This window comes from Narcine bancroftii, chromosome 1 (genome assembly GCF_036971445.1).
Source record: "Narcine bancroftii isolate sNarBan1 chromosome 1, sNarBan1.hap1, whole genome shotgun sequence".
NCBI lineage: Eukaryota > Metazoa > Chordata > Chondrichthyes > Torpediniformes > Narcinidae > Narcine > Narcine bancroftii.
In genome coordinates this window covers 319,572,843-319,599,285 of record NC_091469.1, presented here as the reverse complement: position 1 = coordinate 319,599,285, position 26,443 = coordinate 319,572,843, and the positions used below count along the sequence as shown (strand labels likewise).

The window sequence follows — 26,443 nt, the reverse complement described above, 5'->3', positions numbered from 1 at the left end:
TGCACGTGCATGCAATTTATGTGTAAGTTCAAAAAATTTCTTTGGTTCACAGTCCAATCTCACTTCTCATTCCTCCAAGTTTACTGGTTGCAGGCAATTCTTATACTGTGCACAGAATTTAACATTTATAAAGTTCACCAGGCTTTGGTGCTTGAAAGGTAAATGGTTACCACTCAGGAAGGTTCTTGTCGGTTTTCAGAGAGAGATTTGCTGTTCCTTTGTAATCAGCCACTTCAGTGTCTTGCTGACAAAATTTGCCCCTTCAGGGTTCTCCAGATGATAATCTCTCTCTTTCAGGTCACCACAGAGTTCCTTTTAGTTTCTTTTATTCCAAGTGAAACATTAGACAGCCAGTCCTGTCCTCTTGCATGAACCACAAGGACTTTTACCAGACCGTCTTCTCAAATGGGCTTTCCACAAGCTTGCCAGCTTGTCCTGTTCTAGTCTCAGGTACTTCTGCTGGCTGTAACACTTTACAAGTGATCTTGTATCTCTCTCTCTCTCTATCTCTTAGAGAAAGCCTGTTTGACTCTCTCTGCTTTCAAAACTACACAACAGAACAAAAAGTTCCATCAAGATCTTTCATCTGTTGCCTTTTGTAAACAACAATCCATTAGTGAAATCTCTTGAACACTCTTCAAAGCTCTTGTAAAAGCTGTGGAACCAATATGTCTAGCATGGGTCAGAGCTCTAGTATTTTAAATAAGATCTGTTTTAGAGAGTTTATATGTAACCTACTCTAACAAACCTTTCCCAATTTATCTCCCAAAAACAAATCTATATATTCTGTCACAGGTATATGTGTAGAGCTACAATATATGGTATAGCTACAATATATGTAGCTACTAAATTACCTAATGTTTTCTTCAGGCCACTATCACCTCAGTTTTGTGTGTTGGAGTGAGCCAAACCTGACCTTACCGATTCCATTGTACTACAATTTCCAGAAAAATGCATTACTTTAATATCAGATAAAATAGAACTTAACTATGTAAATGTTGCATATTTGCAAATAATGTAGTTGGTCAGTGTGATTATTTAGTATCAACTCTCATCTTACCTTCAAAGTATTCTTGGAAGGCTTCAAGAACATCAGTCACACCTTGCCATTTTGGCCGCGGATCTATTTCTTCCTCACTGATCCTTTCATCAGGCGAACGATCAACTTGTCTGTTCTGATGTAACATCTGAAATGCTTGTTTGTCACATAATGATGAACTCTGAACCAGGGTGCTACAATTTCTGTCACTCTGTTGATCAACCACTATAATATCAATGCACAAAATGGGATTTTAGTTATCAGATAAGCACAGTATGAATTAATTAGCACAAGGTTATACCATAAAGATAATTTGGTCAAAATTTGAAATCAGGATTAATAAGGACCAAGATGTCTGAGGGAGGGAGGAATAACAGTCCCCATCCTAATAATCAACAAGTATATTCAAAATGGGTATGCATGAGTAAACTATGCTTCTATTTAATGCATTCTTCCAGATGTGGCTGTATTTGAACTGGATGAACCATTCAATGATAGCCATCTTACTTTGAGACCTCTGCACAAAATGTGTTCCACAAGGACAGGGAGAAATCAAAGATGAGGGTTAAAGAAGGTGTAGTAGTTATATCTGTCAGGATGTTCAGGGAATAATATCTACTGATTAAGCACACACGTGCACACACTTATCCTCTCTTGCTCTCTTACTTACTTTAGAAAGGACATCCTCCCTGAAGCCTGGCAACCAAAGCAACCCTAATTGAAACCTCAGAGCAGGATGATGACTGCATTGTTGGAAGCTGTCAGATATCCACAAGCACATAACATGATCTTCCACACAGGAATATGAATATAGGCATTCACTGAGGCTGAACCAGGCTGTGCAAATGTTGGAGAAAGTTCACTGGGACATGGAGAACTTGTCCTTTGACAAAAGGTGAACAAGGTTGGTATTCTATTCATTGAAGTTTAAAAAAATAAGACAGTAAGAGAGAGGCAGGATAAAAATTAATCCTGAGCTTTTTGTCCTCTGTAACTTTAATTTTCCATCCCACTCCCAACTGATCTATGGGTTAGTGGCCTCCGACATTGCTTCACCTTTCAGCCTTTGGCTCTCAATGTGGAATTTCACTATTTCAAATAAATTGCATTTTCTGCTTTGTATTGGAATCAGCCAATTCTGGTACATTGTTATCCACCTGTAATATTGATCAGTGTCTGAAGAAAGAGAAAAGTTGTCTGATCGCCAGTATTTTCAACTTTTTATAGGTCTCAGCATCAGCCCAGAGGTGCATTTCACAGGTCTCTCTCTCCCTCTAACTGGACTCATTAATCTATTCACTGGATGATAGTGTAAAACAATAGAATTACTTCAGCAATTCTGACCTCACCCAATTGGATATATTACCTCTGTCCCTTCCTTCTCTCACCTCTCATCTCTCTACACCTTAGAATTAACTTTCTCAGTTGAGAAGAGATCTTTGACCTGAATCATTAATTCTGGTTCTGCTTCCACAGCTACCTCTTGATGTTCAATGTTTCCAGCATTTTCCATGATTATTTCAGATTTCCACCATTTGCAGTTTTTCATTTTCTATTCAGGGCCATGGGTCTTAGTTCTGGAAGGCTGGAATGGTTATATTGGGATGATTAAGAGGATAGAAATTGGGAAGAGTATTTATCAGAGGATATTAGGCTGAAGGATATTAGAAAAATAACTTTTTTTATTGTGATTGAATCCGTAAAAGGATTTGAAAACAAGGATGTTAATTTTAAAATCAAGACAGGATGTAACTGAGCCAAGTTGATTGAAGTTGAAGGTGATGGTGAAATGGGGAATGCAAGTTAGGAAAAGAACAGCAAGTTTATGGAAGGTTGAACAATGTACAGCTGATAGACACTGCATTGGAATAGTCTGGTTTGGAGACAATAAAGGCATGGCCGATGAGCTGATGGAGGAGTGGAATCAGGTGATATTGCAAATGTGGAAGCAGGGGGCATGAGTGAAGATATAGATGCAGGAAAGGAAGATCAAATGCAATTCTGCATTTATGAACAATCTAATTCAGCTTTGGGCAATTGCCAGATAAGGGAATAGGTTACTGGGTACCAGAATTTCTGGCAAGCTTTGTCGATTCAGTTGTCATTTTAAAAAATAACTTTAATAATTTAATAATAACTCAGAATTTAATAATTATGTTTTTTTATGATAATCACATTGTCTGCTTTCTTTCATTTGTCACTGACATTTTTTTGGAATATTTTATTTACATTTTCCATCCATGTAATTATATATTGTACAAAGTCAATACCTAATTAAATTTAAAAATACTATGATTACATGGTATTAATTAGCACTGTTAAATTTAGCAAAACTATTAAAATTCTCGTATAGGTCATGTATTCTTATTTCTTTATGGCCTGTCCTCCCCTCCCTCTTACCCCCCCACTATAAAAGTTATAACAATAGATACAATATATGGTTATATAAAATAATTATATAAAGAAAGAACATATAAAGAAATTAATATTGATCTGGATTGCACAAAGGATTGGCTCACACACTGGGATCTGACAGTATTTATATTAAATAACTTTAGGGAGGAAGAGGTCTTAAGAGGCCGGAAGTACATTTTTACATATTTATGCCTAAACTTTGGATGTATGGGCTCCAAATTTATTTCTCAAATTATATGCAATTTTATCCAAAGGTATACAACTTTGAATTTCTGAATGCCATCTCTCTGTACCCAAATGTGCATCTGATTTCCAAGTCACTGCAATACACTTCTTTGGCACTGCTCAAGTTATTTTTGATAAATTTGACTTGATAAAATGATAATTTTAATTCAGGTATTGTTCCTTCTATATTCCCCATCAAAAATAAATCTGGATATTGTGAAATAACTATTCCAATAATCTGATCTAAAACTTTCCTAAATCCATCCAAAAAGTTCTAACTTTTTAACATGACCAATTAGAATTCAAAAAGGTTCCCATTGCTTCACCACATCTAAAACATTTATCTGAAAAATCCGATTTCATTTTGTTCAATTATTGTGGTGTTAAATATAATTATATTGAAATAAACTGTATCTAACATTTAAAATATTTTTCACAAAACCCTGACAGAATTCTGCTCATTTTTTCTCATCAATTGTAATATTTAAATCATCCTCCCATTTCTGTCTAGATTTATGTATTCCCTTTTTAATAGTGCCTGCTTGCAAATAAAAGATATATTGCAGAATAAATTTCTTAGTATAACCTCTTCCGATAAGAACCTCCAACTCACTACAAACCAGTAAGTACATTGTTGGATCTAATTTTTCCTGCAAATAAACCCCTCCAATGAAGATAACTTTAAAAAAAAATTTTTCCGCTACCATTTTCTTAGCCTTTCCAATGCGATAATCACTTGTTCCTGAGGCCATAAAGAAATAAGAATACATGACCTATACGAGAATTTTAATAGTTTTGCTAAATTTAACAGTGCTAATTAATATAGGGTTGTTGACCTGCTATTGACAGAATTTGTCAATCTCACTGCCTCCAGCATTTTTAATGTAAGTCGTATGACTTTATCCCCTAACTGCTACAGAACATCATCTTATTGAATTTCCACAGTCAGCCTGTGTATTGCTAATACTGAAAGACTCAGCTCATTTCAAACTCTGCTTCCTGTTGCCTAATTGCAGAAAGGTTGATAACAGTCATCATTTTGACTGGCTTGAGGTGAATGATGCTGGAATGCAGAAGGATAGGGAAAACACAATAAAGGACTGGATCTTCAAAACAAAGGAAACAAATCTTTAAAATGATGTGCATAAAAATAATTTGTTCTATATTTACCTTTGGGGCAATCTGGAGCTTGGTGCTCAATACCATGTAATATTGGTTCCTGGAAATCCTGCCTTGACTTGTCCAGTAGTTTCCATTTTGCATTCTTCTCAGTTGGTGTCTCAGATGGTTTGGCCTCATCAGATGAACCAGAATCTGATGCTCCCAGCTGGTCAGATTTGATCTCATTTATATTGCTTGTGTGATCCTTTGACATAATCTCTAATGCTTCGGGTCTGAGCTGTGGCCTGCATTGCTCTACCTGAGACCAGGATGGCAGCCCCTGATGAAGGCAAACATTTGGATTGCTATCAGGAGGAATCACCGAGAGATGACTTATATCAGCTTCACCTAGATGGCCAGGATAACCTGCAAAATAATAACAGATCATCGATTTGCTTTGAAGTTCCAATGACAACCTTACTTACATCTTCTGTGGAGTATCTGGCAGCATTCTTGTTGTTTTGAGTAAAGGATTGAACAAATTAAATTAAAGGAAACCTGATATAAACTCTGCTTGCCGGCATCAGTTCAGTGGTTGTGCCAAAATTTGGCTGATGCTAGAAATGAAATCCAAGCTGAATTAATCATTTTATAAGACCAGACAAATGGGCAATGTATTTTACATCCCACTGAAAATTCTGCACTTGTTTTGAAAGGCTGGTGATGAAGTATACCTGCTCCTGTCTGAGCGGCGACATGGATATATTCCAGTTTGCCGATCGTAGCAACAGGTCTATGGCAGATGCCATCTCACTGGCTCTACACAAAGCCCTGGAAACCTGGATAGCAAAAATGCATTTATCAGGATCCTCTTTATCAACAACAGTTTGGCATTTAACACCATCGTCCCCTCAAAGCCATTCAGCAAATTCCAAGACTTGAGACTCAAGACCCCACTGTGAAATTGGATCTTGGAATTCCTTACCTCCAGATCTTAATCAGTAAGAATTGGTAAGAACATTTCCTCCACAATTTCCATTAGTATTGGAGCACCATGGGGCTGTGTTCTTAGCCCCCTGCTCAACTCACTTTACACCTATGACTGTGAGGAAATAACACCATCAACAAAATTTGGCAATGATACCACGGTACTGGGTTGTATAATAAAAGTGGAAGATTCAGCACACAAGAGGGACAAGGAGCTGATTATGGACTTCAGGAGGGGAAACCAGAAATGTATGAGGTGGAGAAGGTGAGCAAATTTCTTGGGAGTCATTACAGGTTCTCCCCAACTTACGATCCAAGGATTTCAGACCCAAGGATTGGTCATATCTCAGAATGGATGTATGTCAGAATTGTGTACATTTGTTAAAAAAAAAGAAAAAATATAACATTTACACAGTTTATGTTGTATTTCACAAACTATAACAGGGATACAGAGCACGTAAGAGCCAAAATGTACGTACTTACCTTGTTAGTCGGTGTCCCGAGGTCCATAGGCTGGGCACGGTCATCTTTGGTGTGTCTTTGGTTGGCACATGTGCAGAGTTAAGCACCCTAACAATATTCAGTTTGCACCCTTAAAATGGCCGCGCCCAGCCTATGGACCCCAGAACATCAACTAACAAGGTAAGTATGCACATTTTGGCTTTTACATGCCCTGTATCCTTGTTTTAGTTTGTCAAATACAACATAAACCACATACATTTTATATTGTTTTCTAAACTAATTTTCGGTTGTATGTACGGATGAATGTAAGTTGCAAAGGTCGTAAGTCAGGGAGTACCTGTATCTCAGAAGATCTTTCCTGGACCCAACACACTAATGACATCGAGAAGAAAGCAGATCAGTGCCTCTACTTCCTCAGGAGTTTGCGGAGGTTTGGTATGACACCAGAAACTCTGGCAAATTTCTACAGATATGTGGTGGGAAGTGTGCTGACCAGCTGCATTACAGTCTGGTATGGGAACATCAATACCCCTGAGCATAAAGCCCTTCAAAAGATAATAGACAAAGCCCAGGACATCACAGGCAAAACCTCCACCATCAATTACATCTACAGGGAATGTTATTATTGGAGAGCAGCAGCAATCATTAAGGATCCACCCCATCCAGCACATGCTCTGTTCTCTTTGCTGCCATCAGGAAAGAAGTATAGGTCCCACAAGACTCCCACCACCAGGTTCAGGAACAGCTGCTACCCCTCCATTCCTCAACAACAAACTCAATCGGGGACTCATTTAAGGACTCTTACTTGTGCACTTTGTTGATTTTTAAAATACTTTCTGTATTTCACAGTTAGTTTGTTTACATTCATTATTTATTTACAGTTCTTTTTTTGCTTACATGTGCACATTGTGTACAGTTTTTTTGCACCACCAATAAGTGGCAATTCTGCTTTTCTCACAGGAAACAAGAATACAGGGTTGGATGTGATGATGTATATATTCTGGCAATAAATCTGAAATCTGACCTCCATAGTTTGATTTAGGTTAATTCAAAATGCCTGCATCCCAGCTAAATTTCCCCAAACCAATGAATGCAGAAACAAAATTTCATTTACGAAGAACTGCTGGGGAGCTGCTTCACTGAAGTAGGGACGCCAGATTATTTGAATAATTCAATCCACTTGGGGAATTTTAACTTATCAACACGCATGCAGTGGTAGTTATTAATCCTAGAAATTTTGGCAATGCATTTATTGAAGGAAAAATAACACATCTGCTTCCTTGACATGTTTGAGTTGCACGTCCTGACCAATCCTTCAAGGAAGGTGAGATAGCAGATTTCAGTTTGGGTGTGTAAAGGTACATTTCAGATGGACTGTAAGCAAAACAGGGTTGCTCCAATTCATTGATGCCTTGTTGGTTGTGATACTGGTCCATGCAAAGAGACCCCAGAAGATCATATCCTCTGCAGATAGGAGGAAGGAACTGGCAGACAACATCAAGAATGCATGGCTACAAATGGATAAAGCATGATACACTTCTCCTGAATTCAGAGCTTCAAAATGTTTGATGCACTCATTCGATCAGAAAAACCAAGCCCAATGGCATTCACCAATATCGCTTCAAAGCCAACTGTCTGCTCTTTTAGGTCAACTCAGGTAGCACCCAAGATCTTTTCTCAGTTGTCTGTGGTGCCAACCAATAGAATATTTCTGGTGCCCATGCAAAAAAAAAAATTCAAGTGCTACCGCTAGGCCTAATGTTGCAGATTTTTTTTTTCCCCTGATGTTTGGTTAATGAGAAAATTGATTGAGCTTCAAAGTAAGTAACACATAAATACAAGGACAGCTTCACAAGAGCTTGTACACTGATTTTCATCCTTCATATCCTTGTATGGGCTGTTCATCGCATCAATGATCTGTAGCTCATTGCCTGCAGGGAACTGAGGAGTGCATAAGATGTTTATTGATGTCATAAGGCTTGTAATAAGGTGATTTGGTCAATGTGCTTCCCATTTTAAACTGCTGAATGAGCAGAAACTGTGTACGTGGATCCACAGCATGCGTGGATCCAAACTTAGAATGGAGGTGGGATTAATTGATGCAGACCTAACACGCTGTTACATCTACAGGGCCAACTGCAACAGTGATGCCTTTGAGACCTTGTTGCTGGCTAAACCAATTCCGATTAGCTCAGATTGATCCCCGCTTCGAACTGACTAACAGGCCGTGATTGATTCTGACTAGTCCATCAGGTCATTCATTACCTGTTCTGTCTGGTTGTAACTGGTTCTGATCATGACTGGTCCAGTTGTGGGTTCCAATTCTGATAGGTCATGATGGGTTCAGACGGGTTCTGACCAAATGTGATTGGTTGAAACCTGTTCTGACCAGTTCCTACAAGGTGAAAGGTTCAGCCAGGTTCTGATGGGATATGATCAGCTTTGACTCCAGGCTGGTTTGGATTGGCCATGACTGATTCAGTTCCTTGTAACTATTCTGACTAGTCATGATCGTTTCAGATTGGTTCTGACCGGTCGAGACCAGGTTCCAACCAGAGATGACTGGCTGTGTTTAGTTCAGACTGGTCATGACCAGTACCAACAAGTCGTGACTAGTTGAGACCAGTCGAGACGTTCTGACTGTTTCGGACCATGACTGGTTGTGATCAGTTCTGGCCAGTCGTGACTGGTTCAGACTGAAACCAACTGATCAGGATGCTCATAAATAGGAAGAACAGTAAGCTAATTGACCTATTGAACCTGCTCAGCCATTCAATAAAATCATGGCTGATCTGGCCGTGAACTCAGGTTGACTTACCTGCTCGTTCCCCATAACACTTAATTCCCCTAGCTCCAAAATACTACCCATGTGTGTCATAAATACATTCAATAATACAGCATTTACTCTTCATTGGACAGAAAACTGCATATATTCCTCCTTACCTCCTTCTGAAATCTACTCACCCAAATCCTGAAGCAATGTCCCCCTTTTCTGGACTCACCTGCCAATGGAAACAACCCTGCTTCTCTTATCAATTCCTTTCATAATTTTATAAAAGGTCCCCATGCTTCTAAGCTCCAATGTACAGTTGCAGCAGAACTGCTCTTCTCTTAAATTCAATCCCTCTATCAACCCATTACCTCTTGATTACCCATTGCACCTACAAACGAAACATTTGCCATTAATTCACAAGGACCCCTACCCAGTTCTCTCTAGATAACAGCATGCTGACATTTTTCACTATTTAAATACTCACTGTTTAGGGTGGCATGATTAACGTAGTGGTTAGCGCAACACCTTTACGGTGTCAGCAACCCAGGTTTCAATCTGGCACTGTTGGTAAGGAGTATGTACATTCTCCCCGTGTCTGTGTGGGATTTCCTCTGGATGCTCTGGTTTCCTCCCAACGTATGGAGATTGTCAGTTAATTGGGTGGCACGGGTTCATGGGCCAAAAGGGCCTTTTACCATGCTGTATGTGTAAATTAATAAAAAAAGTTAAAATTTGATTGACCAATCCACTATTTTCCTTTCCAAAATGGATGACCTCACATTTACTAATGTTGTACTCCATTTGCCACATCTTTGTCTACGCACTTAACCTCTCTGCAGACTCTCTGTGTCCTCCACAAAATTTACTTTGTCATCAGCGAATTTAGGTACACTGCATCTGGTCTCCTCCTCCAAATCCTTGATATGTATTGTGAACAGTTGTGGGCTCAGCACCGATACCTACTTCTTCCGACTACCCACTTATTCTGATTGGCAACCAGAGAAACCCCATTTATCACATGACCAGAGAACAGTAATTGGAGACAAGCAACCCACACAGTCGTTTTGGTAACTGGTTCTGATGGGCTGTGACCAGATCCAACCGGCTGTGATTGGTCATGTCTGCTTCTGACCAGTCTACCCAACTAGTTAACAGTTCAGACAGATTGCAACTGCTTGTGACTGCTCAGGCCGGTTATGGTGGCATGACAGATTGTGACTGGTTGACCAGTTCTGACTGGCTGTGATTGGTTCTGACCAGCTATGATTGCAAGCAACCCACTACCGGTCATGAATTGTTCAAGGCAGTTCTGGCCATTCAGGTCCTGCTACATTGCTTTGCCTGCTTAGTTGCTAGCTCTCAAGAAAGTGAGAAGTGAGAAGAATGTAACTATTCTGACTTAGTCATAATCGTATTTTAGATATCTCTTAAATGTTGGTTTTAAACCAGTAAACACTTTTCAGAGAGTGGTTACTGTGTTGCATGGGCTTCCGGGAAAGGTGGTGGAGGCAGGGTCGATTTTCACATTTAAGAAAGAGTTTGATAAGTATATGGATGGGAGGAGGATGGAGGGATATGGGCAGAGTGCTGGTAAGTAGGATTAGAGGAGGGTACTTGGATCAGTGCGGACTAGAAGGGCCAAATTGGCCTGTTTCTGTGCTGTAATTGTTATATGGTTATGGTCATATGGTTTTCATTTATTTTCATTCTTACTAATCCAGACCTATGGCCACACTGCCAAATAGATCTGCACACACAAATATCACCATCTACATCTGCATTTCAGTTTGTGGCTACATCTCCACTTGTTCACATTGGAAGCTGGATTTATTGAAGCCAGTAACAGCATTTCAGCATTAGTGTAACTGGGGACGGGGCGGGGGGTGTCGGGGATGGGTGAAGACCGCACCAGGTGACACCATCGGGGAGGGGGAGGGTTCTTCTTTGGCTTGGCTTCACGGACGAAGATTTATGGAGGTGTATGTCCACGTCTGCTGCAGGCTCGTTGGTGACTGACAAGTCCGATGCGGGACAGGCAGGCACGGTTGCAGCGGTTGCAAGGGAAAATTGGTTGGTTGGGGTTGGGTGTTGGGTTTCTCCTCCTTTGTCTTTTGTCAGTGAGGTGGGCTCTGCGGTCTTCTTCAAAGGAGGTTGCTGCCCGCCGAACTGTGAGGCACCAAGATGCACAGTTGGAGGCGAGATCAGCCCACTGGTGGTGGTCAATGGGGCAGGCACCAAGAGATTTCTTTAAGCAGTCCTTGTACCTCTTCTTTGGTGCACCTCTGTCTTGGTGGCCGGTGGAGAGCTCGCCATAGAACACGATCTTGGGAAGGCGATGGTCCTCCATTCTGGAGACGTGACCCACCCAGCGCAGTTGGGTCTTCAGCAGCGTGGATTCGATGCTTGCGGACTCTGCCAGCTCGAGTACTTCGATGTTGGTGATGAAGTCACTCCAATGAATGTTGAGGATGGAGCGGAGAACACCAAAATAACTGTCTATAAAATTTTTGTGCAGTGTTTCAGCAGAAATTCATTTTTTAAGATAAAAATATCCCTATAGTTAGCTATAACCACAGAAACATTTTTCGTAAGCCCAGCTTACATGCATCAATATACCTGTAAGGCTTAAACTTGGTGCTCATTTACTTTTTGAACCTCCTAATGCGCTCCTGTCAGAGCTGCCATTATTACCCAATTACAATGATGCTTTGAATCACGTGGTTTCATCTGCACGCGCTACAAGCGCGTTACTGCCACGTGAATGATATTGTAATTTAAAGGTGTAAATTTAATTTTGTTAGTTGGTTATCTCACTACTATTGCCATTACATTCAGTGATATACAGGAATTATAATATACGGGTATCTTTATTACAAAAGATATTACTAAGGATTCTGTATGGACTGGTATGGGAGGAGGTCCATGGTGGAAGAGGGTGATGTGGCACCATGAGTTTCCACACTTGGAGACAACAACCTTTGAGACACTAGTGATAACTAATTCCCCATAAATGAAGTTTAAACAAATACTGAGGAAGCATCTCAAGCAAAATCATTTTGGAGTAGATTGCACAGTCTTTTATTTGTGTCTGATGAAAATCAGAGGAAGCTTTCTCCATTGTTTTAAATGTTAAGAGTTAATCATAACGGCACGCCAAAATGTTGCCAAAGCAGCAAACCTTTTTGACCGCCAACCTATCAGGCCGAAACGTATATTTACATTTCCTTTGTTGAACTGGAAGTGGGCTTATAATTAATTTATCTGAAACCATACCGTTTGACGAAAACGAATGACATTGTGGTTTCGCGACTGCTACATGTTAGCATCTATCAGATTAGCATTCAATTCTTTAATTAAGGGTTGTAAATATGTTTCAGAGTTCAGTGGTCTGTGATTCCTTAAGGTGGGATGTGGGTGGGAAGGGAAGGTTAAGAACTGCTCTAGACCCAATTGTTACTGAAATATTTTGCTTGAGAAAAATTGCCATTGGCCTATTTCTTTTGGAGTTCTGAAACCGTGCACATAACAAACCAAATAGGTACAGTTAAAACAGTGGTTTTCAAACTTTTTATTTCTAACCACATATTATCCCTTATTATCCCTTATTAATCACTGGAAGGAGTTGGTATGTTTCTCCCTGTTTCTGCATGGGGGCTCTGGTTTCCTCCCAACATTCAAAACTTACCCAGGGTATAAGTTAATTGGGTGGCACGGTCTTGTGGACTGAAATGGTCTGTTACCATGCTGTCTGTCTTAAGAAAAACCCCACTTACATAATCCCTTACTAATTACATAGGGAATACTTAAGGTGGTATGTGAGTGGAAAGAAAAAGGTTGAAAACCACTGATCTACATTCTCTTGCATATCTAATACATGTATATCACCTGGGATTATTTTACACCTTGTTCATGCTTTTTTTCCTTTCTTCTTCTATTCACTTATTTTTTTCCTTGTTGACCTCCACCTTTCTTTTTTCTCTTCTTCATTAATTTCTGTCTTTACTTGCCATTTCCATTTCTTTTTACCTTCAGCCCTCTGCTTTCTCCCTTTCACTCTGCTGTTGGGTTTCCCCTCTCTGTTAACTTTGGCAATGATTATAGCATTTCGTGTTCACGCTAGTAGTTACAGGGAGAAGGTACAAATTCCATAAAGACAGCACCAGAGGTCAGGATCAAACCTAAAGTCATAAAATTGTGAGGTAGCTATTCATCTAGTTGTGCTAATTATTTCATCATCGCTGTCAACAGGAAACAGGGAGAATCTGTGTTCATCGATTATACAAAATGTTCAAAACAGGTCTATTGTGTCAATAAAGTGCTCCCCAGTTCTTGGTGTACAGGTTACAGTTCTCTACAATTTCCTTCCTTATGTCTTTTTTAGAATAGGCTGGGGAAATTTTAATCAAGGCTAGCCATTTCAACCACTTTCAAAAATTCTAAATCCCTTAGTATTTTCTCTTGTAATATGTTCATGAAGTGTTTCATATTCTTCTTCCTGAACAGTAACTGATATCCTCTCCATTTTATAAGAAAGTCTTTCTGCAGAATTGTATCCACATCCTATTTCTCCAAAAATGGGTTACATTTCATGGAAGATTTTAGGCCTTCCTCCTTGCTATCTGATTGCTCTTTAGGTATTTCAAAACATCTCTGAATTATCTAGTATTTTTATTTTATTTATGCTAATATTTTTATTTTGCTAATTTCCCTTTTAAATTTTCTCCTGCATTTTCTATTCTCCTCCTGGACTTTTCAACATTAAACTCTCAAGGGTCTGAAATAAGTTTTCCATTTTTGCTCCTTGGTATACCTTGTCAGTCATGATCATCTAGTTTTGTCAGCATTATCTTTATATCATATATTGATATTAAACCCTTGAGTAACTTCCATTGCCTTGAAACTGGTTTGTCTATAAGTAGCTGTTTCCAGTCCACCTTCACTAAATCAGGCGCTTGGAGTCAGAAAGATGATTCACTGAAGTGGAGCAAAGTGATAGTTTTCTGGAAAAAAGATGATGCTGTTCTTTCTCTGTTCATACCCAAAAATGATTCAGAGGTCAGAATTTTCTCAAAAAATGACACTAGTGATGAACTGCTTGTTTTCATTTGCTGAGTATTCACTCACCTTTCCTCTGTACAATGCTCAAGTGCTTTAAGTTGAAGAGTGCAAGAAATTGTTTCTTTTCTTCAAGGTCAGATGCCTCATTCAGTTCATCTGGAGAATGGCCGATGGAATGAGAAGGAAGAGGAGAGCTTTGTTTCTGCAGTAGATGAAGTGGGAAGGGACTGCGTTCTCTCAGGATCCTGCACTGCTTCTTCAGTTTCTGCTGTATAACTTCATCTTTTTTGCTTTGAGTTGTCAGGCCCACAGCCCCAAGAGATAGCATTTTCTATAACAGTTTACAAATGGACAAAATTATTTTCCATTCTCCAACAGTTATACATCCACAAAGAGTGAACGTTGATGATTATGTCCACTGGTCCTTTTATTACACATGCAATTCAACCTTACAATACAAGGAGATGACACATATTTGTTCAACAAATGGGATACATGCAATTCAACCACGAAATACATGGAACTCAGCCATGCAATAAATGCAATGTATTTTGTAATGCATTCAATTAAACCATGTAACAGAGGCATTTCAGTTACATGATATATGAAATTCAATTTTGCAACGTGGTGAATTATTCAGCCTTGCATAACTAAGTAAAAGTACAACTTGGCCTCAGGCTTTGTGGGTTGACATTGTGTAAAGTGCCACATAAATGGATGTCTTCCTTCTGTATTTTATATAGATAATAAAAAGATTAATAATTTCACAGACATTGGCAGCTACTTAGTATTGATAAAAACACTGATAAAATGATCACACAAGAAAATAGGAATGGAATAGGCCTTTGGATCCTTTTAAATCAACAAATATGATCCTGTCTGATCTGTACAGGCCTCAGCTCCTCTGCTCTGTCATTTCCACAAACCCCTCCAACCGTGATCTATCAAATATTTATCTACTTCCTCTAAACATATTTTTAACAATGCAGCATCCATCATTCACCAAGACAGAGAATTCCAGGGATTCCTCACCCTTCGCAAGAAAAAAATTCTACATACCCAGTTTTAAATGGATGGCTGGCTTCTTATTGCAGTTGTGTCCTCTTTTTCCAATCCCCCCAAACCAGTGACATTATCTGAATATCTACCCAGCCAAGTCCCCTTAGATTCTTGTATATTTGAATATTCGACAGAGGATGTACTGAGGGCATCCTGTGCAGCTGCATCACCATCTGGTTTGGAAGCTGGACCACCTCAGACCGCAAGACCTCATAGAGAATAGTGAAGTCAGTGGAAAAAAATCATTTGGGGGTGGTTCCCTTCCTACCATGAAGGAAATCTACAACAATAGATGCAGGTGAAAGACAATAAACATTGTGAAGGAATCCACACACCCCTCACATAAACTGTTCTTCCTTCTGTCATCTGGTAGGAGGTACTGTAGCACTCAGCCCCTTATGTCCAAATTGGGCAACAGTTTTTCCCCCAAGCCATCAGGCCCTGAATTCCCAGAACATATGTGGACTTTTACTGTTTGTCTAACTATTTTAATATTTCAATGTGTTTAACTTCTATTCTAACTGTGCAAATATGCTTCATGGTCTGGAGAAACACTACCTCATCTTTACCGTGCGAGCATGGTATGAATGAGAAATAAAAGTGACTTGACTTGGAAGGTCTCTATTCATTCTTTTAAATCAGTGGTTTTCAACCTTTTTCTTTCCACTCACATCCCACCTTAAGTAATCCCTATGCCATCGGAGCTCTGTGATTAGTAAGGGATTGCTTAAGGTGGGATGTGAGTGGGAAGGGAAGGTTGAGAATCACTGCTCTAGACCCAATTGTAACTGAAATATTTTGCTTGAGAAAAATTGTCATGGCCCATTTTCTTTGGAGTTATGAAACAGTATTTCTAACGAGTCAATGAGGTACGATTAAAACAGTGGTTTTCAAACTTTTTCTTTCCACTCACATGCCACCTTAAGCAAACCCTATCACAAAGCACCTATGGCATAGGGGATACTTAAAGTGGTATGTGAGTGAACCATTGTTCTAAATGTTAAGGAATAGAGGCCAAAGCTATTTCTCTCTGCAAAGGTTAAGCCTCTCAGCTCAGGAATGAATCTGGTGAGTCTCCTTTGGCTGTCCCCAATGTTACTACACCCTTTTTATGGGTAAAGGGATTAAAATTGTGCAAATTCTGATTTGAACACAAGCAAGAAAATATAATTAGTCTGTGCAGAATATATTTGCTTCAATATTTAAAATATTTTAACATTTAATGTTGATCAATGTGCACAATCAATAAAGTAAAAAGATTAATGACTAGACAATCGTAAAAATCAACCCCTCTTTCAAGACCAGCCTCCAAAAGGAAGGAGAATGAAGATGTTACTCAATATAATTCATCTCCACCTGCTCAATATAATTCATCTCCACCTACTGAAACAGCAATAGGGAAGGGGTCTTCTTGAGACCAGTACCTCAACAAGTTGGAGAAAACCAACCTTTTCCTCATGGACAGAGAAGAAACTCCAAAGCCATCACTTGAGCAGAGACCTTGTGGAATCAGGCAGATATGCTCAATGGCAACATTTAAATTTGATTGCCACACTTTCCTTGATTTAATCAGTTGATATTGCTGTATGCTGATGCATTACCATAGAGACATGGTCGATGCTGATTACAAAATAATCTGTTATTCGCTTGTCATGGGTAAGTGGATGAAGAAAAGGACAAGGTTGTGCATATTGGTGCAGATGCTCAAACTGCTCAACTGAGCCGGGTTCTCCACAGTGCACCTTGCACCATGAAGAATGAGTTAGATAAGATGCAAGAACTAATTTCACAGGGAGATTCACCAGAAACTAAGCAGCATACTGTCTGGCATCAGGCACAAGGCATCTGATGTGCGGGTTCCATTCATTCTGTCCTGGAGGACACAAATGAGGGCTAGGGCTGGGATGCTCACATAAGGCTGATGCAGATCCAGAAGTGGATGGTTATTGCAATATCAGACCCATGTGGCTTAATGCAGTAAAGGACAAGGAGCATGTAGCAGGATGTCATGTTGCTATAACATTAGTACTATAAATTCCATTTTCTAGACTTTGATGTCAAATCTGAAGAAACACCCTAAAATCACTGTGGTAAGCCACAGTTTTACAGCAATCATGTTGATTTACATTTTCACCTTTGATTTTGGTTCAAGTTCACCTTACCCTGGGAGCATCATCGAGCTTGAGAGGAGGTCGCTCAGCCAGTCTACATCTCCGATCTCTTATTTCTCCTTTGTAGAATATTTTATTTGAAGAACTACAGCCAGAAAGTTCTCCTGGGAAGTCAAAATCAAGGAAGAATAACATCTATTAAAAATAAATGCAAATCACTTGTCAAGGCTCCTCTGATAGGACCGAGGAGGGTAAGCACAACAGGTGCTTGCAAATGTCACTATCTGCAGATTTTCCTTGAAGCCATTCACTATCCTGGCTCTGAAATATATGGCCGTTCCTTCACTGTCAGTGAACCTTAATCCTTCAACTCCCCTGCCATAGCATTGTGGGAGTATCCAGAATGACTGGAATTGTTCAAGGAAGTAGTGAAGGGAACAGCAGATTCATGCTGCTCAAGATAACTAACACCTCTACTATATCCAGACCTGTTAGGAATACAAGGCATTAATTGGCATATTGACAAAGAGACTCCAGTAGATATAGGAATGAGGTTGACTGCACACTAAACCAATAGGGTGAATGAAGTTGTATTTACATAAAATTATAGAGATATCATACCATTTATTCTGGGACCTTTTAGGTTCTTTTCAGCCAACTCTAACTTGCTGACAACAAGTGGCTGGGTTGGAAGCTCCTCTTTGCACATACTGCTGGTAGTGGCATCATTGCTATGAAGAAGACACTTACTGGGCACTGGAGAACTCTTATTGTTTTTCAGACTCAGATCCGTTGCTCCAAAGGCGGTGGACAGATCCAAGCATTCGTTTTGCGATTCTTCAAGATGCTTCATTGAAAGATGTTGTTGCAAACCTCTTATGGACTGATGACTAAATCTCGGACTCTTCAGGTGTGGCACTGTACCAGTTCTTAAACTTGACATTCTATCAGTGCAAGATTTAGGAAACTGTGAGTTAAAAAGTTCTACAGTGGTTTTATTTGAAGCATCATTTCTCATAATTTTATTCTGAAATCTTTCTGGATCCACTGATGCACAATGGTTGACTATAGAGTAGTTAGTGCTGTAGTTAAGTGCTTGTGTTGGTTGAATTACAGGGGCCGAATTAAAGGGTCTCAACAGTGGAGAGATCTCTTTCAAGGGATGTGGTGAGATGAGAGGTGGTTGAACTCCAATATGTTGATGCTGATTTTCAGTTACAAGGAAATCGCTGCAGGGAAAAAAAAATTTGTGGAAACAATACCATTATTAAGAGTTTAATGGAATACTGCCTAATGAATATCTTATCTTCATCAGATTAATTGTAATTAAAAATCTACAATTCTTTCAAACTTGGTTATCATGACCCTTTCTTCTTTGCCTAGAAATGATATTTTAAACCATTTCAAATGAAGTTATTTTTAAATATGCTACATAAATAAATTTTAAAAAAATCATGATTCCTCGAGAGCCAAGCAGGAAATTAAAGGGAGGAACAACATCTATATTGCTGCATTAACAATCACAAAACTTAAATACAGTGAAAACCCTGTTATCTGGAATTCAAGCAAATGGCATAAAAATCGCAGAAAATAAATCGCAATTTGTTCTCCATTCATGCAACATGCAGTCTCAAGCAACCAGCAAATTCAATTATCCGGCATCTATCAATCAATCCCTGTAGAAGGCATAAACTAGGAGTTTTTATTGTACTGGCATTTTCCTGGAACATAATGGAGCTGGTTGATGTGTGGAGGCTGGGTATAGGCTTGGACCCACAGTTGTGCTCTGTTAGGAAAAAGGCCTAAAATTGTCATGAAGAAAGAAAATGTGACTCAAAAAGAGGAAATGGAGAATAGCTAAGAGGAATGTCAGGGAAACAGGGTATAATGGTGTGGAGTATTTATAAGGAAGAAATAAAAGATGAAATGGGGATAGGGAATAAAAGATGAAATGGGGATAGGGAATAAAAGAAATAAAGCAAGGAGAATGAGTACAATGTATGAAATATGATGGTCAGCTGTCAATATACAGCTTATGCATTTCACCATTGTTCTGTTTGTTTGAAAAGATTGGCCATCGAAGTCAGACTAAGAAATGAATGTGCAATTGAATAAAAAGGTTTTATAAATTGTAACTATGTGAAGAGAGAGAATTAAAACAATAGATAAAATTGTTGGTAATAAAGATACTGCACAAATTTATCTTGAAAACTGCAAAGTTAATTTTTTTCATGATCAAACACCAATATTCCACAAAACATTTGAAAAATAAGGGTTGCATGGTTGGTATAGCGGTTAGCACATTACAGCGCCAGAGACCGGGAACGGGGTTGGAATCCCATGCTGTTTGTAAGGAGTTTGTATGTTCTCATTGTGTCTGCTTTGGTTTTACCCGGGGGCTCCGGTTTCCCTCTGCCATTTGAAACGTACCGGGGGTTGAGAGTTAATTGGGTGTAATTGGGTGGCAAAGATTTGTAGGCCAAAAAGGCCTATTACCATGCTGGATGTCTAAATTAATTTATAATTAGAATTAAATTAATCAAAATGAATTATTTCATTTGAATCAAATGCAAAGCAATGACTGGATAACAAATGAAGCATTATTATCATGTGAGAATGATGTTTTAAAATCAATCTATTTATATTGAGAATAGTTTCATTTTGTAACTTATGCTGACTGTCAAAAAGGTAAGTTGTGCTAAACCAAGGTTCATACTGCATAAACCAAAATTGACTCAAAAAACATAATGATGAGGCTTAATGAATTAGGATTTAATAAAACTGTTGAAGGGAGAAATGATTAACCTTATCTTTTAAAAGCAAACAATGAACCACTGGAGGAACTCAGTGGGTCAAGCAACATTTAATGGTTGGGTCCCTTTATAAAGACTAAAGTAAAAAGCAAATGATATTAAGCATACCTGTCTCTATGAGGTCTCCACCTCATCCTTCTATACCCCAATGAGTACAGTCCTGGAGCTGACAATTATTTATCTTATTCTAAACTTTTCAGTCCTAGCATCATTCTAGTAAATCTCTGAACCCTCTCCAACATCAGCAAGACTTTTCTTAAATAAGGTGCCCAAAAATGTATACAGAACCCCAGGTGAGGTCTCATCAGTGTCCAATCAAGCCTCAACATTACATCCCTGCTCTTGTATGCTATTCCTGTAGAAATTAAAGCCAACTTTGGATAAAAGCAAAATAGAGGATTATGGGTTAGGGTGGATTTAGTACTTTTTTAAAGGAATATATGGGTTGGTACAACAATGAGGGCTGAAGGGCCGGTACTGTGCTATAGTGTTCTATAACATTGCACTTGTCTTCTTCACCACCAACTCCACCTGGAGGTTAAACTTCAGGGTATCCTGCATGAGGATTCCCAAGTCCCTTTCCACCTCCCAATTATGAATTTTCTCCGCATCTAAATCATAGTCTGCCCGTCCATTTCTTTCACCAAAGTGCAAGACAGTGCACATTTTAACTTTGTATTTCATCTGCCACCTCTTTTCTCATTCTCCTAATCTATCTAATTCTTTTTTAAATTTATTAAATTTTAAAATAAAAAATTTAGACATACAGCACAGGCCATTTTGATCCACAAGTTTGTGCCACCCAGTTACACCCAATTAACCTACACCCCCGGTACATTTCAAATGGTGGGAGGAAACCGGAGGCTCTGGGGAAAATCCATGCAAATACGGGGAGGACATACAAACTCCTGAGAGTGTGGGAATCAAACCCCAGTCTTGATCGCTGGTGCTGTAAAGGTATTATGCTTCCCACTACACAATTGTGCCTGCAGCCTTTCTGTATTCTCAGCATCACCAGCTCTACCACCTACTTTGATATCATCTGCAAATTTTTCCACAAAACTATCTATTTCCATAACCCAAATCATTCACAGTATATACAACATTAAAAAAGCGGAACACCACTTATAACTAGTAGCCACCCAGAATAGGATAGTTTCCTGCCTATTAACCAATGCTCTACCCACGCAAGCATCCTTCCTGTAATTCCATAGGCTCTCATCTTAGCATTCGGAAAACCTCTATAAGGTCCCCCCTCATCCTTCTGTACTTCAACAAGTACAGTCTGGTTAAATCAATGCAGAAAATAAAACTTATGGATATATGGAGGAGGCAGCACCCAAGGAAGAAGGAATACTCATATTATTTGAGTAGGCATAAAACATACTCAAGGATTGATATGTTTTTGTTGTCGGCCCATATTCAAGGGAGAGTTAGAAAAATTGAATATAAAGCTAGATTGCTATCTGATCATTCACCCCTGTTATTAGCAATAGAACTGGAGGACATCCCACCAAGAACATATAGATGGAGGTTAAACTCCATGCTACTTAAAAGGCAGGAATTTAGAGTTTATTGAACGCCAAATTAAAATGTACTTTGAAATAAATATGGAATCAGTGAAAGACAAATTTATATTATGTGATGCAATTAAAGCAATAGAGGGCAGATAATAGGTATGTAACTAAGATGAAAAAGGACTACAATTGGGAAATAGAACAGTTGGAAAGGGAGATAGTAAGTACAGAAAAAGAACTAGCAAAAGGGATGATATAACAAAAAGAAGAGAACTGGCGGACAAAAATTAAACTACGAAACATTACAAACATACAAGGTGGAGAAGAACATAATGAAAATGAAACAAGAGTATTATGAACTAGGAGAAAAAACACACAAAATATTAGCCTGGCAACTTAAAACAGAACAAGCTAAAAGAACTGTATTGGAATCAAGGAAAAAGGACAAACAAATTACATATAATCCAATGCAGATTAATGAGAACTTTAAGGAATTTTATGAACAATTCTACCAAACTGAGAATGAGGGGAAAGATGATAAAATAGAAGAGTTTTTAGCTAAAATTGAACTGCTGAAATTGCAAGAGGAGGAACAAAATAAACTGATAAAACCATTTGAAATAGAGAAAGTACAGGATATATTAAAAAAAACTGCCGAACAATAAAACACCTGGAGAGGATGGATTCCCAATAGAATTCTATCAAACATTTAAAGAGTTTTTAATTCCTCCTCTTCTGGAAGTAATGAATCAGATAGAAGAAACACAAAACTTGCCAGATTCATGTGAGACAGCAGTAATTACAGTAATACCAAAGACGGGGAAGGATCCACTAACACCAGCATCATATAGACCAATATCTCTACTTAGTTCAGATTATAAGATAATAGCAAAATTATTAGCAAACAGATTGGCTGACTGTGTACCAAAAATAGTAAAACAAGATCAAACTGGATTTATTAAGAAAAGACAAACAGCAGATAATGTCTGTAAATTTATTAATCTAATTCATGCAGTTCAAGGAAATAAGAAGCCAACAGTGGCTGATGCTTTAGACGCAGAAAAAGCCTTTGACAGGGTAGAATGGAATTATTTATTCAAAGTATTACAGAGGTTCAGTCTACCAGAAAAATATATTAATTGGATTATAGCATTATATAATGGACCATTGGCGAAAGTAACAGCAAATGGATGTGTATTGTACCAATTTAAATTAAGTAGGTCAACTAGGCAGGGATGTCCATTATCTCCCTCACTGTTTGCTTTAGCAATAGAACCATTGGCAGAACTGATAAGAACAGAAAATAAAATAAAGAGATAAAAATAAAGGAGAAGGAGTATAAAATCAGTTTATTTAACAGAACCAGAAATATCAATAAAAGAACTATATAAGAAATTGAAGGAATATGGAGAAATATCGGGTTACAAGATGAACGCAAATAAAAGTGAAGTGATGCCAATGAGTAATGTGGATTATACAGAATTTAAAAAAGAATCACCATTTAAATGGCAAACACAAGCAGTCCAATACCTAGGTATTAGATTAGATAATAATTTAAGCCACTTGTACAAATTAAATTATCAGCCATTAATAAAGAAATTTCAGGAAGACTTAGAACATTGGAAAGAATTACCGCTAACGTTGATAGGGAAGGTAAATTGCATTAAAATGAATGTCTTCCCAAGGATACAATACTTATTTAAATCATTACCAATTCCCTTAACATAGAAATTCTTCAATTAACTAAAGAGAATAATAAGGAAATTTTTATGGAAAGGGTGAAAACCGAGGATAGTGTTAGATAAATTAACAGAGAGGTATAACCAAGGTGTTTTGCAGTTACCAAACTTTCAAAATTATTATAGAGCAGCACAATTAAGGTATTTATCAGATTTTTATCAGACAAGGGTAAAACCAGATTAGACTAAGATAGAGCTAGATAAAATAGGGGAGAAGGTACCAAAACATATACTTTATAAGTGGGATGAAAAGCTGGTACGATATAAAAGCTCACCAGTATTGCATCATTTACTCAATATATGGAATAAAATTCACTCAGAAAGGAAAAAAACAAATGACCAAATATCAAAATTATTATTGACGTAAAATCAGCTAATCCCTTTTACAATAGATAACCTTTCCTTTAGAGAATGGGAGAGAAAAGGAATTAAAAGGATAGAAAATTGTTTTTTGGGAAATAATTTATTAACATTTAAACAAATGAAGTACAAATATGGAATAACTCATGGTACAATGTTTGCATTCCATGAACTGAAAGCCAACTTAAAGGATAAATTGGGAAACAGACTGAGATTACCTGAAGGAAGCAGCTTTGAATATGTGATTACAGACACAATGATAATTAAAAGATTTATAATGAACATGTACATCAAGCTGCAAGAGAAGGAAAATGATGAAATAAGTTATAAACCTAAATAAAAGTGGGAAAATGATTTCAGAGAAAATGAATCATGGGAAAAGTTATGTTCTGGAACTATGAAGAATATAATAAACACAAGGTTGCGCATGATACATTATAATTGGTTACACAGGTTATATATCACACCCCAAAAGTTAAAAAAAATGGGATCCAACATTATCAGATAGATGTTTTCGCTGTAAGAAGGAAATGGGAACAACAATACATGCAATTTGGACATGTGAGAAAGTGAAAAAGTTTTGGTAAGATCTAAATCAGGTATTAAATAAAATCACAAAAAGCAACATACCAAAAAATCCAGAGATCTTTCTTCTAAGTAATATAAGAAGTAAAGAATTAGGCAACAAACTGGATGAAGAGCAAAAAAGATTTATTATGATAGCCTTAGCTGTAGCAAAAAAATGTATAATGTCCACTTGGAAATCAGAAGAGAGCCTGAAAGTACAGCAATGGTACATAAAAATGAAAAAATGTATTCCATTGGAAAAAAAAAACATATAATTTAAAAAATAAAGTCACATTATTTAAACAAATTTGGGAGCTGTACATGGAACATAACAGAGAGGGCTTGCCTCGGACCCCCACCCCCTAAAATGATAAAATGAGAAGACGACAAAATTAACTGACCCAGTGTGTACATCCAGATGACACATTTTTCTTGTTTATTTTCATTGTGTGATGACATTGTTTAATGGTTTTATTGTATTGTATATGTTGAATGTGCACTTTTCTTGGAGCTGTCTGAGGGCAAAGACCATATCAATAGTTCCTCTGTTTGCGTGAAAGCCACTCTGTAATTCTGGGAGAACATTCTCGGCGAGACTAGGTATTATTCTATTTAGGAGAATCCTAGCGAAGATTTTGCCTGCAATGTAGAGCAGCGTGATTCCCCTGTAGTTTGAGCAGTCTGATTTTTTGCCTTTGTTTTTGTACAGGGTGATGATGATGGCATCACGAAGGTCCTGAGGCAGCTTTCCTTGGTCCCAGCAGAGCTTGAAAAACTCATGCAGTTTGGCATGCAGAGTTTTGTCTCCAGCCTTCCAGACCTCTTGGGGGGGAATTCCATCCATACCTGTTGCTGCAAAACAAAGGACTCTACATCACCTTTGTTGACCTCACCAAAGCCTTCGACACCGTGAGCAGGAAAGGGCTTTGGCAAATACTAGAGTGCCTCGGATGCCCCCCAAAGTTCCTCAACATGGTTATCCAACTGCACGAAAACCAACAAGGTCGGGTCAGATACAGCAATGAGCTCTCTGAACCCTTCTCCATTAACAATGGCGTGAAGCAAGGCTGCATTCTCGCACCAACCGTCTTTTCAATCTTCTTCAGCATGATGCTGAAACAAGCCATGAAAGACCTCAACAATGAAGACGCTGTTTACATCCGGTACCGCACGGATGGCAGTCTCTTCAATCTGAGGCGCCTGCAAGCTCACACCAAGACACAAGAGCAACTTGTCCGTGAACTACTCTTTGCAGACGATGTCGCTTTAGTTGCCCATTCAGAGCCAGCTCTTCAGTGCTTGACGTTCTGTTTTGTGGAAACTGCCAAAATGTTTGGCCTGGAAGTCAGCCTGAAGAAAACTGAGGTCCTCCATCAGCCAGCTCCCCACCATGACTACCAGCCCCCCCCCCCCCCCCCACATCTCCATCGGGCACACAAAACTCAAAACGGTCAACCAGTTTACCTATCTCGGCTGCACCATTTCATCAGATGCAAGGATCGACAACGAGATAGATAACAGACTCGCCAAGGCAAATGGCGTCTTTGGAAGACTACACAAAAGAGTCGGGAAAAACAACCAACTGAAAAACCTCACAAAGATTAGCGTATACAGAGCCGTTGTCATACCCACACTCCTGTTCGGCTCCGAATCATGGGTCCTCTACCGGCATCACCTACGGCTCCTAGATAGAATGCTTCCACCAGCGTTGTCTCCGTTCCATCCTCAACATTCATTGGAGCGACTTCATCCCTAACATCGAAGTACTCGAGATGGCAGAGGCCGACAGCATCGAATCCACGCTGCTGAAGATCCAACTGCGCTGGGTAGGTCACGTCTCCAGAATGGAGGTCCATCGCCTTCCCAAGATCGTGTTATATGGCGAGCTCTCCACTGGCCACCGTGAAAGAGGTGCACCAAAGAAGAGGTACAAGGACTGCCTAAAGAAATCTCTTGGTGCCTGTCACATTGACCACCGCCAGTGGGCTGATATCGCCTCAAACCGTGCATCTTGGTGCCTCACAGTTTGGCGGGCAGCAACCTCCTTTGAAGAAGACCGACTCACTGACAAAAGACAAAGGAGGAATAACCCAACACCCAACCCCAACCAACCAATTTTCCCCTGAAACCGCTGCAACCGCGTCGGACTTGTCAGCCACAAACGAGCCTGCAGCTGACGTGGACATTTACCCCTCCATAAATCTTCATCCGTGAAGC

At 38.9% G+C, this 26,443-nt stretch overlaps 1 protein-coding gene across 1 annotated transcript in view; it reads right to left on the bottom strand.

Annotated features, from left to right (window-relative positions):
* Window positions 1–26,443, bottom strand: part of LOC138757471 (genetic suppressor element 1-like) — a 163,627-nt gene that overhangs the window by 34,169 nt on the left and 103,015 nt on the right. The window contains 5 exon segments of the mRNA XM_069924875.1: window positions 1,061–1,264; window positions 4,850–5,206; window positions 14,127–14,391; window positions 17,282–17,394; window positions 17,981–18,459. Of these exon segments, the coding sequence (XP_069780976.1) occupies window positions 1,061–1,264; window positions 4,850–5,206; window positions 14,127–14,391; window positions 17,282–17,394; window positions 17,981–18,459 (1,418 nt within the window).